This window comes from Scyliorhinus torazame, chromosome 10, assembly GCF_047496885.1.
Source record: "Scyliorhinus torazame isolate Kashiwa2021f chromosome 10, sScyTor2.1, whole genome shotgun sequence".
NCBI lineage: Eukaryota > Metazoa > Chordata > Chondrichthyes > Carcharhiniformes > Scyliorhinidae > Scyliorhinus > Scyliorhinus torazame.
The window spans coordinates 254,008,666-254,023,164 of record NC_092716.1 but is presented as its reverse complement, the minus strand read 5'-3'; the positions used below and the strand labels follow the sequence as shown (position 1 = coordinate 254,023,164).

The 14,499-nt window shown below is 47.9% G+C and overlaps 1 protein-coding gene across 5 annotated transcripts in view; it reads left to right on the top strand.

The window, feature by feature from the left end:
* Window positions 1-12,564, top strand: part of LOC140384726 (protein kinase C-binding protein NELL1-like) — a 1,091,429-nt gene extending 1,078,865 nt beyond the window's left edge. For all 5 annotated transcript variants that reach the window (XM_072466691.1, XM_072466689.1, XM_072466693.1 and 2 more), the window contains 3 exons: window positions 1,794-1,970; window positions 3,366-3,590; window positions 11,681-12,564. In XM_072466691.1, coding sequence (XP_072322792.1) covers window positions 1,794-1,970; window positions 3,366-3,590; window positions 11,681-11,731 — 453 coding nt within the window. In that variant the 3' untranslated portion in view covers window positions 11,732-12,564. The remainder of the gene's footprint in view (window positions 1-1,793; window positions 1,971-3,365; window positions 3,591-11,680) is intronic.
* The last annotated feature ends 1,935 nt before the right edge of the window (window positions 12,565-14,499 follow it).

Genomic DNA, 14,499 nt, shown 5'->3' with positions numbered 1-14,499 from the left:
TTCTATGGATTCAAAGGGGTTGCGGAGTCTTGAACATATGTGTGCGTTCTGGCCACAAAGGTGCCTCAATATTTCGAACAATTTTGATCTGGCGACGTTTTGAGGCTTCAGAGGTCAACTTTCACGCTGAGATCCGTGGTAGCAATCTGCTGCTCAAAGACATCAAAGATTTTCCAGATTTCAATTCATGTTTGACTTGACTCAGAGCAAGCAGCAAGCCTCGGGGTGGGGGGGTGCAATCGGGTTCACCCTGGCTTGCCGACCAGAGGGTCCCAACTCACTGCCAAGCCTTATACAATAGTCGTGACTAGCCCCACCACCACCGTGACACCAGCAGTAGTGTCATGTGATCATCTGTGGAGTTTGCACATTCTCCCCGTGTTTGCTTGGGTTTCGCCCCCAAAACCAAAAGATGTGCAGGGTCGGTGGATTGGCCACGCTAAATTGCCCCTTAATTGGAAAAAAATGAATTGGGTACTCTAAAAAAAAAAAAATTTTTAATGGGCAGCACGGTAGCATTGTGGATAGCACAATTGCTTCACAGCTCCAGGATCCCAGATTCGATTCCGGCTTGGGTCACTGTCTGTGCGGAGTCTGCACATGCTCCCAGTGTGTGCGTGGGTTTCCTCCGGGTGCTCCGGTTTCCTCCCACAGTCCAAAGATGTGCAGGTTAGGTGGATTGGCCATGATAAATTGCCCTTAGTGTCCAAAATTGCCCTGAGTGTCCAAAATTGCCCTTAGTGTTGGGTGGAGTTACTGGGTTATGGGGATAGGGTGTGGAGGTCTTGACCTTGGGTAGGGTGCTCTTTCCAAGATCCGGTGCATACTCGATGGGCCGAATGGCTTCCTTCTGCACTGTAAATTCTATGATAATCTATGCTAATCTATGACCATCTGAAATAGGCACTTGATTTAGCATCGCCTCGGAAGGACAGCACCTCCAACAGTGCCAGTACAATTGAAGTATAACTTGGGGCGGGCGCATTACCACTGAGCAGAGACATGTACAGTGACACGAGGGCATCATATTGGAAGTGTCAGGCTTGCGGCTCTGACCGTTTATTTTAAAGCCTGTCTTTCAGGTCTGCTGTTCAGCCTGGGCGTCGTTTCCAACACTGAGCTGAGCCCTCCCTGCCCTCGGATCCCAGTGTTTGGCACTATCTGCACATCACTCTCCCGGGCTCGGTTGCTCACTGAACCGCTTGCATTTCCGGTGCACCTTTTGTATTAAGGGCTCCCTTTCCATCTGCCCTTTTCATATGCTGCATTGACCATCGGACAATATTGTAACCAATGCCAATCATCAGCATTATGATTTCACTCAGACCTTTCTGTGTTTGTGTGGTGATTTGATTAGATAATCTTGCAAGCAAAAAAAAACACATGCATGATTGGGAGGGTAGGTTAAAAGATGAGGGTAGGAAATATGGGGCCCAGAAACAGAGGAAACATCCGGGCCCATGGTTCCTCTCCTTGGCCCTGGTGTGCAACATGCTAACATCAGAACCGAATTGTCAGTGCTTGACCCAGTGCCGGGGGTCTCATTTTCACATTGATCGCTCAAAGGCTATGACAATATCAGTATTTGATAAGAATCTTTCTGTCTAGGCTTCAGTAAATTTTACATTCAACATTGCTATTGTCCAAGCATCCGGCTTTGATTCAGATTTACTGTTGGTATGTGTCTGTCACTGATTTATTAAAAAGAACATCAGTCATAGTTTGTTTTTTCTAATGGATCTCTAATGACACCTCTTCAGGGTGATAGCTATTTTCTCCTTCCCTGGTTTTAGGATGGGAGGATTTTCTGTAGAAGGACTGTTTGTGACTGTCATAATCCAAATGTAGACCTCTTCTGCTGTTCAGAATGTGATACTAGAGTGACCAGCCAGTGTTTGCACCAGAGTGGCCACTTGGTCTACCGCAGCGAAGACGTCTGGACCTACAACTGCCAGGAATGCCGATGTCTGGTATGTGTCAGGGTTTTCTGGGGGAATTTCCATTGCTACATTCTTCTCTGTTCAATATAAACATGCAGATTATACACCAGATTTGAAGAAACAACAAGGTGGGTTCTTGATTTGAAGATCAGACTATGTACAGATAATATTCATTGGGAGACGGTGAGGCACATGTCTGACCATTCAGGCTGCCTACAAGCCATACCGTGGGCGTCACGGTATCACAGTGGTTATCATAGTTGCGTCACAGCTTCAGGGTCCCAGGTTCGATTCCCTGCTGGGTCGCTGTCTGCGCGGAGTCTGCACGTTCTCCCCGTGTGTGCGTGGGTTTCCTCCGGTTTCCTCCCACAGCCCAAAGATGTGCAGGTTAGGTGGATTGGCCATGCTAAATTGCCCTTAGTGTCCAAAAATGTTCGATGGGATTACTGGGTTGTGGGGAGAGGGTGGAGATCTGGGCTTGGATAGGGTGATCTTTGCATGGGCCGATGCAGACTCGATGGGCCAAATGGCCTCCTTCTGCACTGTAAATTCTATGATCGATAAAGTCATGGGGCTACTACATCATATCCTGTTGAGGTGGGAATGATTGACAGTCATTTAAGATACGTACCCGTAAAGGTTCATGCACGTCATATCACAACTTTTCTCGACCTAAGCATTTACCTTTAAAGAAGCAACTATTTACACGAAAGCAAAAGAAATGAACTTTTTGTCAAAGGTACCTTAACACAGAGTGACACATTCACAAGCTTCTGAAACGTCCTGCCGGTTTGCTTATCCTTCCAAACTTAGTCCTGCTGATGTTTGCTGCAGGTTGCTGTGTGGTTTCAGAAGGCCGGTGAGGGAATGCTTTGTTTGTGTGGCGTCACAGTCTGTGTTCTGTTCGCAAAAGGAATCCTCGCAGTTCCCGATTGTGGCACTGTTCCGATTTGGCACCTTTTCATCGCACTGTCATCCCATTTGGTGTTCGTGCTTGATACGGCCTTGATTCGGGGCAGATGCTAACTATTTCTGCTGCAGCTTCAGATGCCCCCCCCCCGGAGGAATGTGTCTAATCTGTACCCATCTGCTTACCCTTTGAAGCACTTTTCACACTTTAATCTTTGTCAAAATGTTGCAGAGTGAATTTCTTTTGTTCTTCATCTGAATAATAGACACAATTCTAATAAGGATGCTGCACAATGGAGTACCTTTGGGCCACGGAACACTATGTAGATGGGAATACACAGAGGAAATGTGTTTAAGCTGTGAAGAATTGCATTATTTAACCTTGAACACATATCTGCTATTGGCGTCCCCCAGGAGATGTGTGATTTGCTGTCCCGCATTCACTTGTGTGGCAATGAAGGTTTCCACGAGATTGTCAAGCACTGCTGACCCTTGTGTGTTTTTTTGTGTGTGCAGCAGGGAGAAGTGGATTGCTGGCCCTTAACCTGCCCAGTCCTCAGCTGTGAGTATACGACCATTCCAGAGGGACAGTGTTGCCCACATTGTGTGAGTGATCCCTGCTTAGCTGACAACATGGTCTACGATATCCGACAGACATGCATGGACAACCTAGGAATATCTCGGCTGAGTGGTTCCATCTGGAAAATGGACGGAACCCCATGCACCACCTGCAAGTGCAAGGTACCGTATTGCGTGAGCATTCCATCAAGTGTGACGGGTACCAACCCTCCCCCGCCCCCAACCTTGCCACCCAGCCCTGAGCTCACTCCCACAACACAGTAAGTGGGAGGGCGCTAAAACCGGTGGGCTGCCCGCCATACCTCAATTAATAATCAAGAGTCAACCTAACTAGTTAACAAGACAATTGATCCCCACCCTGTCCTCACTGTGTTCTTCGTTGATTGGGCTGATGTGGAATCTCGATATTGCCGTGTGAACAACGAACATTCAACTTTGTTTTATAAACAAAGCTATTTATTACGAACACTACACTAAAATGTCTAAGATGAATATAGTTGGAAATAAATGTCTACCACTAACCTACACTAAGATACAACAGAGCTGCTCTAATATGCGACTGCTATCAACCCCTTACAAACACCTTCTGAAGGAACACATGGTGCATCAGGATCCCGGGACTCCATACACGCCCCACCTGCTGGTGGGATGCTAGAACTACCACAGTAAAATATATAACTTATAATACACATGCAGATTATAAGATCGTAGAATTTACAGTGATGATGAACTACCCATATTATATACAGATGATAGTCGGCCTATCATCACACATGCCATATCAGGGCTGGTGCAGGCAGTGGGGTGAGAATGGGTAGGCTGTTTTTTTAAAAAAAACCTTCTGAAAAGGGTGGGTAAGAAGGGGTGGTGATATCTTCAGGGTGTGCCCTTTCCACATCGGGGGGGGGGGGGGGGGGGGCAACCCCTCGAAGAAATTACCCGCCGTATTTCTTCCTACCTGCCTGTTTGTCAAAGCCCACCACCCTCCATCCTCCTCCCTAAACTGCCTACACCCTGCCTGTCAAATACCCTGAAAGTACCTTGCTCCAGGATCCATGGTGGACCTCGTGGACCTGTTGCAATGCTCAGTAATGTGCCCTTAATGCTGTTGGGACTGCTGGCAGCTCCCGGGGGTTGGTTGGCGCGGTGGGGGTGGGGGTTGCCTACCTCCTCGTTGTGGCTGCGGGGCAGACTGGCGTAAACAGAGTTGGCTCGATGCCAACTTTGTTTCTGGGGTTGGGGGCTTGGGCTCGAGCAAATTGCACAAAATCATTAAATATGAGGTCATAAGATCTAAAGCAATGCTATTTGTAAACTCTAAATTAAATGAATGAAATTCAGACAGCGAAGAACATTCATTCCAATTCCCTTCCCGGACTTAGTGGCGGACTAAGGCAGACTTTTGTCTCTTTAGATAGCTCGCAATTCCTGGAACAAGTCGCTAGTCTGTCACTAGAGGCTTACAGCTTGAGGGGTGCCAGTCCACCACAAGCGTGGCTAACCAGGGGCTGGATTCTCCGTGACACCCAGCCGCGTGTTTCTCGGAGGCACGCCTTTTGCTGACAGCGGAATTCTCTCTTCCCCCTGCTTGTCAATGGGATTGCCCATTGAAGCCACCCCACGCCCACCGGAAACCCGCTGGTGGGGGTGCGCTGCCAGCGTGAAAAGAGAATTCCGAAAACCATAAGACCATAAGACATAGGAGCGGAAGTAAGGCCATTCGGCCCATCGAGTCCACTCCACCATTCAATCATGGCTGATTTCAACTCCATTTACCCGCTCTCTCTCCATAGCCCTTAATTCCTCGAGAAATCAAGAATTTATCAACTTCTGTCTTAAAGACACTCAACGTCCCGGCCTCCACCGCCCTCTGTGGCAATGAATTCCACAGACCCACCACTCTCTGGCTGAAGAAATTTCTCCTCATCTCTGTTCTAAAGTGACTCTCTTTTATTCTAAGGCTGTGCCCCCGGGTCCTAGTCTCCCCTGCTAATGGAAACAACTTCCCTACGTCCACCCTATCTAAACCATTCATTATCTTGTAAGTTTCTATTAGATCTCCCCTCAACCTCCTAAACTCCAATGAATATAATCCCAGGATCCTCAGACATTCATCGTATGTTAGGCCTACCATTCCTGGGATCATCTGTGTGAATCTCCGCTGGACCCGCTCCAGTGCCAGTATGTCCTTCCTGAGGTGTGGGGCCCAAAATTGCTCACAGTATTCTAAATGGGGCCTAACTAATGCTTTATAAAGCTTCAGAAGTACATCCCTGCTTTTATATTCCAAGCCTCTTGAGATAAATGACAACGTTGCATTTGCTTTCTTAATTACGGACTCAACCTGCAAGTTTACCTTTAGAGAATCCTGGACTAGGACTCCCAAGTCAACATTATGAATTTTGTCACTGTTTAGAAAATAGTCCATGCCTCTATTCTTTTTTCCAAAGTGCAAGTCCTCCCACTTGCCCACGTTGAATTTCATCAGAGAAGAATTTCATCAACTGGAGAATTCCAGCCCAGGATTCTCTCCCACTCTTACCGCCAGCCATTGGCACATTGGAAGGATTTGCAGATTGACATTTAGCCTGTTTGGCCACGTCATGAACGCACCTTCCTTGGCTATTAAGTGCTGGGGAGGGACTCGAACCTGGATATTTTAGCGCAGAGGCAGGGATGATATCCACTGCACCCTAAGACCGCCTCAAGAACATTAAAGGTATCTAGAATCTATAGCTGCCTGCTCAGACGACCCAAACATGAGTTTCATAGTTTAGGATTCTTATTAAGTTCTCATTTAGTACGGGAAGAAGATAATAATAATCTTTATCATTGTCACAAGTAGGCTTACATTAACACTGCAATGATGTGACTGTGAAATGACCCTAGTCACCACACTCCGGCGCCTGTTCGGGTACACAGCGAGAGAATTCACCTATCAGCACGTTGGGACTTGTGGGAGGAAACCGGAGCACCCGGAGGAAACCCACGCAGACACAGGGACAACGTGCAGACTCCGCACAGACAGTGACCCAAGCCGGGAATCGAACCTGGGACCCTGGCGCTGTGAAGCAACAGTGCTAACCATTGTACTACCCTGCCACCCATACTACAGATACGAAAATGACAGAAATATGCGTTCAAGTTTCGTTGAGGTCATCATGGAGGTCTAATTTAGAAAAACGAATCGAAAAACTCTCGCTTTTAGCAAAATTTCTTTCCGACGTAATCTTCTGCAACATTCTGGAAGAATCCAGATGGAGATTATGCAGCAGCTGATTAGGGCTGTATTGTCCAGAAATTGATGTGTTGATGATCCTTGCCATCAGGTAATAAAGTTGAAAAGTAATTAATGCAATTCTCAATTAAAATGAGCACCAACCAAAACATTATATTCAGACTGATGCTGTCATTTAGTCATTAAGCGCACTTTTCTGTTTATCCTGGCTTAATTGTACTGCCTTTTCCCTCTTCATGTTCTGTTTTGTCAGCGAGAACTTTGGCTCGCGTATTGGACCTTCCAGAGTCTGTAATTAAGTGGAGGCAAAGCCCCCAATAGCAATCAGTCCCTATTTGGTTGTCATTATATATCAATCAGTGTATGATTAAAATCAACAATCCATGTACTTAGACTGTGGCCATGAACGGGGCTTCCGTAATGATTATAAAGTCCGTGTGGGGCCTGTAATTACGGTGCTCTGTAACACTGATGCTGGTCATCAGAAATCCATTAGAAATCGGATAGATGGGGTGTGAGAACATATCATTTCCACAAAGCAAATCATTCACCCCCCTGAAAGAGAGTTCATGTTTGCCGCAACTGCATTGCCATGAGTCAGATTTGCGAGCAATTACTCTTGTTGTCTGTGGCTGTGTGTCCTCATCAAGACAGATAGCATTCACACTTAGAAATGGAAATTGATCTCATTTCAGGCACTCAGCTTCAAGCGCATCAGACTGCGTTGTGAGGCAGGGCGATTATAAAGTGAAAGCTGTCTCCCGAACGTAACCAAGCAAATATGCCTGAGCCTTAGTCTCGTAAAAAAAATACCCCCCCCCCCCCACCCCACCAACCGATTCCCAGCTTGTGTCTGTGCGGAGTCTGCACTTTCTCCCCGTGCCTGCGTGGGTTTCCTCCAGGTGCTCCGGTTTCTTCCCGCAGACCAAAGGTTAGGTGGATTGGCCATGCTAAATTGCCCCTTAGTGTACAAAAAGATTGGGTGGGGTTACTGGGTAACGGGGATAGGGTGGAGGTGTGGGCTTAGGTCGGGTACTCTTTTCAAGGGCTGGTGCAGCCGTGATGGGCTGAATGGCCTCCTTCTGCACTGTAAACTCTATGATTCTATGGACCCACCTCTATTCCTTGCAAAAATCACAATTGTTCACCAGGGGCTGGGTTTAAAATGCTGTTACTGGTAGTACAGGAGGCAGTCTGGGCTGGAATCAAAGTGTTCAGCAGTGAAAGGACTGAATGTCAATCCTGTGCCGTTGTGCTGCTGTTGGTCAATGCAGAAATCTTAGTCACTTTGCCCATTGCGCACACGCAGTGCATTTCCTACGTGGATCGATGAGGGTGGGCCTGGCAATTGTTTGAACCACCAGTGCGGTGACAGGAGCGGGCAATCTGATCAGTCGCCATCTTGTGGACAGGACGAGGCGATACCGGCCTGTAGAAATCCGGACAGGATGTAGGTAAAGTGTGGGGATGGTGATTCCTGCTCCTCCTTGCCCCACAACATGCAAGCTTGGAATAAATAGAAACAGAAAATGCTGGAAATGCTCAGCCAACATGTGTGGGGAGAGGCACAATTAATGGGCTGAATTTCTTGGCCCGTTCACGGCAGCGGGACAGACGGGCCATGCAGAACATCATAGACATTGATGAGACCAGAAGATCCCACGGGCAGACAATGGTGAGCTGCCTCTCTGCCACTGCCTCCACCATCTCTGCCACTGGTAAACACTCCGCAGGGAGGAACAGATATTCCCACCCCATGTTTCAGTTCGATGACCTCACAACAGAAGCTTAGAAGAAAACTCGGCTTAAATGATCCCTTCTTAGGCGCGGCACAGTAGCACAAGTGATTAGCACTGTTGCTTCACAGCGCCAGGGTCCCAGGTTTGATTCCCCGCTGGGTCACTGTCTGTACGGAGTCTGCACGTTCTCCCCGTGTCTGCGTGGGTTTCCTCCGGGTGCTCCGGTTTCCTCCCACAGTCCAAAGATGTGCAGGTTAGGTGGTTTGGCCATTCTAAATTGCCCCTTAGTGTCCAAAAGATTTAGATGGGGTTACTGGGTTACAGGGATGGGGTGGCGGTGTGGGCTTGGGTGGGGTGCTCTTTCCAAGGGCCGGTGCAGCTCTGATGGGCCGATTGGCCTCCTTCTGCACTGTAAATTCTACGATTCTTCCACCACTGCTTCTCATCTCGCCTGGCTTCACCTGGTTGGAAAACTGCAGACCCTTCTCAACTTAGGCTGCAGTTAAAGTCAAGAATCAAGGTCCGATGTTCTCATCAGACCCCTGCATATTTACAAACCCACCAGCTTCCATGGGGTGCCTTGCCGACTGCCTAGAGCAATATAAGTTGTAGAAGGTGGGATTATGGTGGGAAATTAATGAGTAAAATATCAAGATGATTTGATGTGTCTACTTGCATAATGGGTAGAGATAAAACCAAGCGCTGCATTTAGAATTATAGCCTATGCCTCGCTGTGCTGCCCTTGTACATGCTGCGAAACTGCACACTTCAAGTCGATTAGGTTTAGATTAGATTTAGATTTATTGTCACATGTTCCGAGGGACAGTGAAAAGTATTGTTCTGCATACAGTCCAGACAGATCGCTCCACACATGAATACATAGACAGTAAAGAATGTTGCATCAGTTAAAATAGATAAAACGACTAATTTTCCAAAATATGCATCCTACAGCTGCTTGGAGTGGTACGATAGACTTTTAATCTTACATGAGCAATTTCTAATGAATTCTAGAACTTTGTGGCCTTTGCGGTTACAGCCACAGATACTTAGGTTGAAAATGTTCAACTCATTCCGCGTTTGACAATTTTAGCAAGCGGGGTATTGGAACTTTTATCTCGTGGGTCTTCAGCTTGCTTCAAACTAAGGTCACAGAAGTGAATGGCAATGAACCTTATTACGAAGCTTGACGGCATGAGGCGAGACTGAACAGCACGATCAGGCACCATGGGTCAGCAAGCATGCTCAATGGAAATGGCAAAAGTCTGGAAAGCAATAGGCTGGGCATTCAGAACATCTTCTCCAAACTCAAGGACATCCACAAAAACATAAGAGATCTCCAGATGGTGACACTCTGAATGCGTTTGACTATACCTGCATCATGATGCAGCAGATGGAGGACATCCCGACAAGATGTCCAGGATTATTGAGGTGCTGATGTAGGATTGGACCACACCATGTGTTAGGCAAGATCTACCTTAAGCTGAAGAAAGCAGCACCCACAAAGTCACCACAGCCATTTGCAATGGAAAAACTAAAGGAAGGGGACATGTTAGTTTCTGGCTGGCCCTCTCCAATAGATTCAAAGTACCACTGAGTTCAGACAACATCGAGGAACAATAATAAGAATAATTGCTTATTGTCACAAGTAGGCTTCAATGAAGTTAATGTGAAAAGCCCCGAGTCGCCACATTCTGGCGCCTGTTCGGGGAGGCCAGTACAGGAATTGAACCTGCGCTGCTGGCCTGGTTCTGCATTACAAGCCAGCTGTTTAGCCCACTGTGCTATACCAGCCCCATAAAATTCAAAATTTTAAAATAGGGAACAACCGTCAAAAGAGAAGTTAAGGTGAGTGCAGAAGGTATCATCAGGCAGGGGAGAGGAGCCAGAAAAGAAGAATGATTCACTGACCCAACGTGAAAATTGATTGATGAAAGCAAGCTGGTGAAGATCACGAGGGACCAGGAAAAGAATATGGAACAAAGACGATAAGACAATGAGAAGTACAGAAGACCGGCTAAACCTGTGAAGAAGAACAAAGAACAAAGAAAAATTACAGCACAGGAACAGGCCCTTCGGCCCTCCAAGCCTGCGCCGATCTAGATCCTCTATCTAAAACTGTCGCCTATTTTCTGAAGAACAAAGAAAAATTCCAGCACAGGAGCTACAGGAGAGAAAAACGAGGACCGATGGATCCGCGCCCCCCCCCCCCCAGGACCCCGGAGACCGCCCGCGCCACCTTGTCCCGCCGGTAAGAGAGGTGGTTTGATTCTCGCCGGCGGGACAGGCATTCCAGCAGCGGGACTTCGGCCCATCGCGGGCCGGAGAATCGCCGGGGGGGGGGGCCCGCCAACCGGCGCAGCGCGATTCCCGCCCCCGCCGAATATCCGGTGGCAGAGAATTCGTCAACCGGCGGGTCGGGATTCACGCCAGCCCCCCGGCGAATCTCCGACCCGGCAGGGGGTCGGAGAATCCCGCCCCTGATTACTATCACGCACACAGAGTGGGCTGGATTCTCCGGTTTTGAGGCTATGTCCGGAGGAAGTGTCTAGTTCTATGATGAAAAAGTTGGCGAGGCCCAGCACCGAGCCTCCAACTGGTGAGGGGCTAGCTGCCACGCCGCGTAAAACACACGGCCCTCACAAAATAAACGGCCGGGAAATTGCGGGGATGCGCGGCCATGCCGTACAACGCGGACCCGACCTTCCAGATAGTGTCCCCCTGGATAAGCCCCTCGCCACCCCCAACGGAGTGCGGCGTACTCCCCAGTGATGCTGTTTTGGAGGGGGCGGAGCATCCGAAAACAGGCACCATCCCCGAGTCGGTCATAAAAAGGGATTCTCTGCCCAATCGGCAATTACGAAATTGACGTCGGGGAACAGAACATCTTGCCCAGTTTGTTTCAGGATACAATTTATATCATTGTACACCTTTGTTTTAAAATTAACACATTTTATTCAGTCCCATATTTTGAATGCATTTTTCTCCCGAACAATGAAATGGAGGGTATTATTAGGGGGGCAGTGAAACGATGTGCAGGTTAGGTGGATGGGCCATGCCAAATTATCCCTTGGTGCCCAAAGGTTGGTTGGGGTTACAGGGATAGGGCGTGGAGTGTGTCTGGGCGGGGTACTCTTTCAGAGGGTAAGTGCGGAGTCGAAGGGGCGAATGGCCTCCTTCTGCACCGTAGGGAATCTATGATTCCATGGATGAAGATTATTTTTTCAATTGTGATGTGGGAAATGTTGAGACGTGTGAACTTTTCTTTTCTTGTCTAGAATGGGAACATCTGCTGCTCCGTTGAGGTGGAGTGCCTCTACAACAATTGATGCTCTTTCAATGGACTGATGTACTTACTGTACGGATGATGCAGGTAATCCCGGAAACATACTGCAAAAAGACCCTCACGTTGTCGAACCAAAAGCTACCAAATGGAGCAAGATTTCCAAGAGTTTATGTGTCGTTTGAACTATCCTGCACTTTTTGTGGCTGTGCAATTCAAAATCTTTCACTTTCAACTCAAGGTTGGGAGCTTCCATCACCATGCTGTTAGAAAACAACACTTTGATCGTTTTTACAGCATCTTGCTGGCTCTAAGTGGAAAAACTGGATTGTTTCATCTGACCTTACAGTTAAATAGTTGTCCAAATTTGTTGTCCTGTTTTTAAGTAAATCGATTACCTGTAATATTGTGTGTTAACCCCTTGAGTACGGAATGTCCTTTGCCGCTTTTGAAATTCATGCATTCCTCTGTCAAAGCAACCAAACAAATCACCCTCCATTCAACTCCAATGCTGAAAATCACAAAGAAAAATTGTTGCACAGAGACAGGAGACTACGGGACGTGAATTTAATTGTGTTTATGTTTTTGCAGATGACGAACCCAGGATGTAATGATTTTTGCATTTTTAATTTGGGTTGCGAAAATATAACGGCAGATAGTTCCAATGTTCTTTAAAGGTAGAATAGCCTGCACCTGGCTCCAGGTGCACGTTCTCTTTTCACACAACTGAGAGATGGGACATGTCTAAAACAGCAGCGTTGGCGTTTCTGATGTTGCGATCAAGGCTAATCGAGGCATGTCTAAAAAGGCAGGAGTTTGATTTTGTTGTATTCTGCAAAGACACTCAGAATTAAACGGTCAACTGAAGCTTGTGCAAAACGATGTTCCACTTTGCAAAAGTAGTGTTGTTTGTTCAAGCTGTGCTTTCTGTCCACTCCTTTCCTGCTGTTGCATTCCTATTTCTAATTTTAGACAGTTGCACGATCTAACGGGATGCACATTCTCAGGATGTCGCAGGTCGAATATTACTCCTCGGATTAATCAAACTTTCATGAATTGGCCAATCGGTCGAGTTGCAAAGTATCAGAAAAACTGAAGAACAATGACTGTCTAAAATATGGTAAGTATCCCCGCAGGTGTTTCCCTGGCGGGGGAAAGGCAGAAACTCCCCCAGCCAGCCCCACCGCGAGAAATGGTACAACTGACTAAAAATTCGCCAATGTTACTGAAGGAGATTGGGCGAACCTTGCAGAAATTCGGGCAATCATATCATTTCACTGTGACAATCTGCATCTGAACTCGGACCAGAATGTGCTTATCTGCTGGGTGTTATGAAATAAATAATTTAATATCAGGGAGTCTTAATCCTATTTCCACTAAATATGAAGTAACAAAATAAAATCAGTAAATGTCACACCGGTATCAATACCTTCTTAGTCACAGTATCTATAATTTAATCTAAAAGAACCAATTGCTTTAAAATAATTTGAAATCTGTGCAGGCTTCAGCTGTAGTCTAGTGGTAGCGTTCTCACTTCTGAGCTAGAACAAGGCCCATGGTTCTAAGCCCTACTCTAGAAAGCTGGGTACCTGATGCTTCAGCGCAGTACAAAGGGAGTGCTGCATTGTCAAATTTACTGGGCTGGATTCTCTGACCTCCGAAATCGCGTTCGGCGACGGACGGAGAATCCCCGGAGATGACAGAATTGGGGGCGCTTTCCCGATGCTCTGCCTCCTGAATAGCGGCATACTCCAGGAGTACGCCGCACGCCATATCCACGGCCTCAGGCCATTGCCTGAGGCCCGCCCTGCGATGCATCGTTCCCCGACCGGCCGAGCTCCCGACGGCGTGGGACACGTGTGGTCTCACCCTTCGGGAATTCAGCGTGGCGGCTGCGGACTCAGTCCAGTGCCACCACAGCCGGGGGAGGGCCAATCCGCGGGCAGGGGGGGGCTTTAATCGGAGCTGGGGGCACGATGGGGGGGGGGGGGGGCAATCCAATGCTTGCGAGCCAGCCGAAAGTGGGACTATTCTTGCGGTCCTGGTCCGTGGGCTGCGTCCGCCATGAAGCACGGCCCGGCCGCTGCAGGTCGCCTCCGTGCGCATGTGCGGCCACAGACCCGGCAATGCTCCGGGCCAGATCGGCAGCTATAGCTAGGAGCTCTACGTTGCCTGGCTGCTAGCCCTCCCCCCGGAGCAGGGAATCGGTGGCCGTTTTGCGCCAGTTTTCCTGGCGTAAAACACCACCGTTTTCACGCCGGCGTGGGGGCGTAGTCTCCCAAACGGAGAATCCAGCCCACTGTTTCTTAGATGAGGTGGTAAACCGAGGACCCATTTGCCCTCTCGGGTGATTGTAAAAGATGCCATTGGGAAAAGCTGAGGAGTTCTCACTGGGGCTGGCCCAGCTGTTATCCCTTATCCAATTGTGTTGACAGGTGGTCGTGGTGAAAATTGTCTGCACTTTTTCCTAAATGATTGACGAGGGAAGGGCGGTGGATGTTGTCTACATGGACTTTAGTAAAGCATTTGATAAGGTTCCTCATGGCAGGCTGGTGGAAAAGATTAAATCACATGAGGTCAGGGGTGAACTAGCAGGATGGATTCAGCACAGGCTTGGCCACAGAAGTCAGAGGGTAGCAGTGGAAGTGTGTGTTGCCGAATGGAGGTCTGTAAGTAGTGGTGTTTCGCAAGGATCAGTACTGGGACCTCTGCTCTTTGTAATATATATAAATGATTTGGAAGAAAATGTAGCAGGCCTGATTAGCAAGTTTGTGGATGATACTAAGATTTGCAGGAGTGATGAATATTTTATTG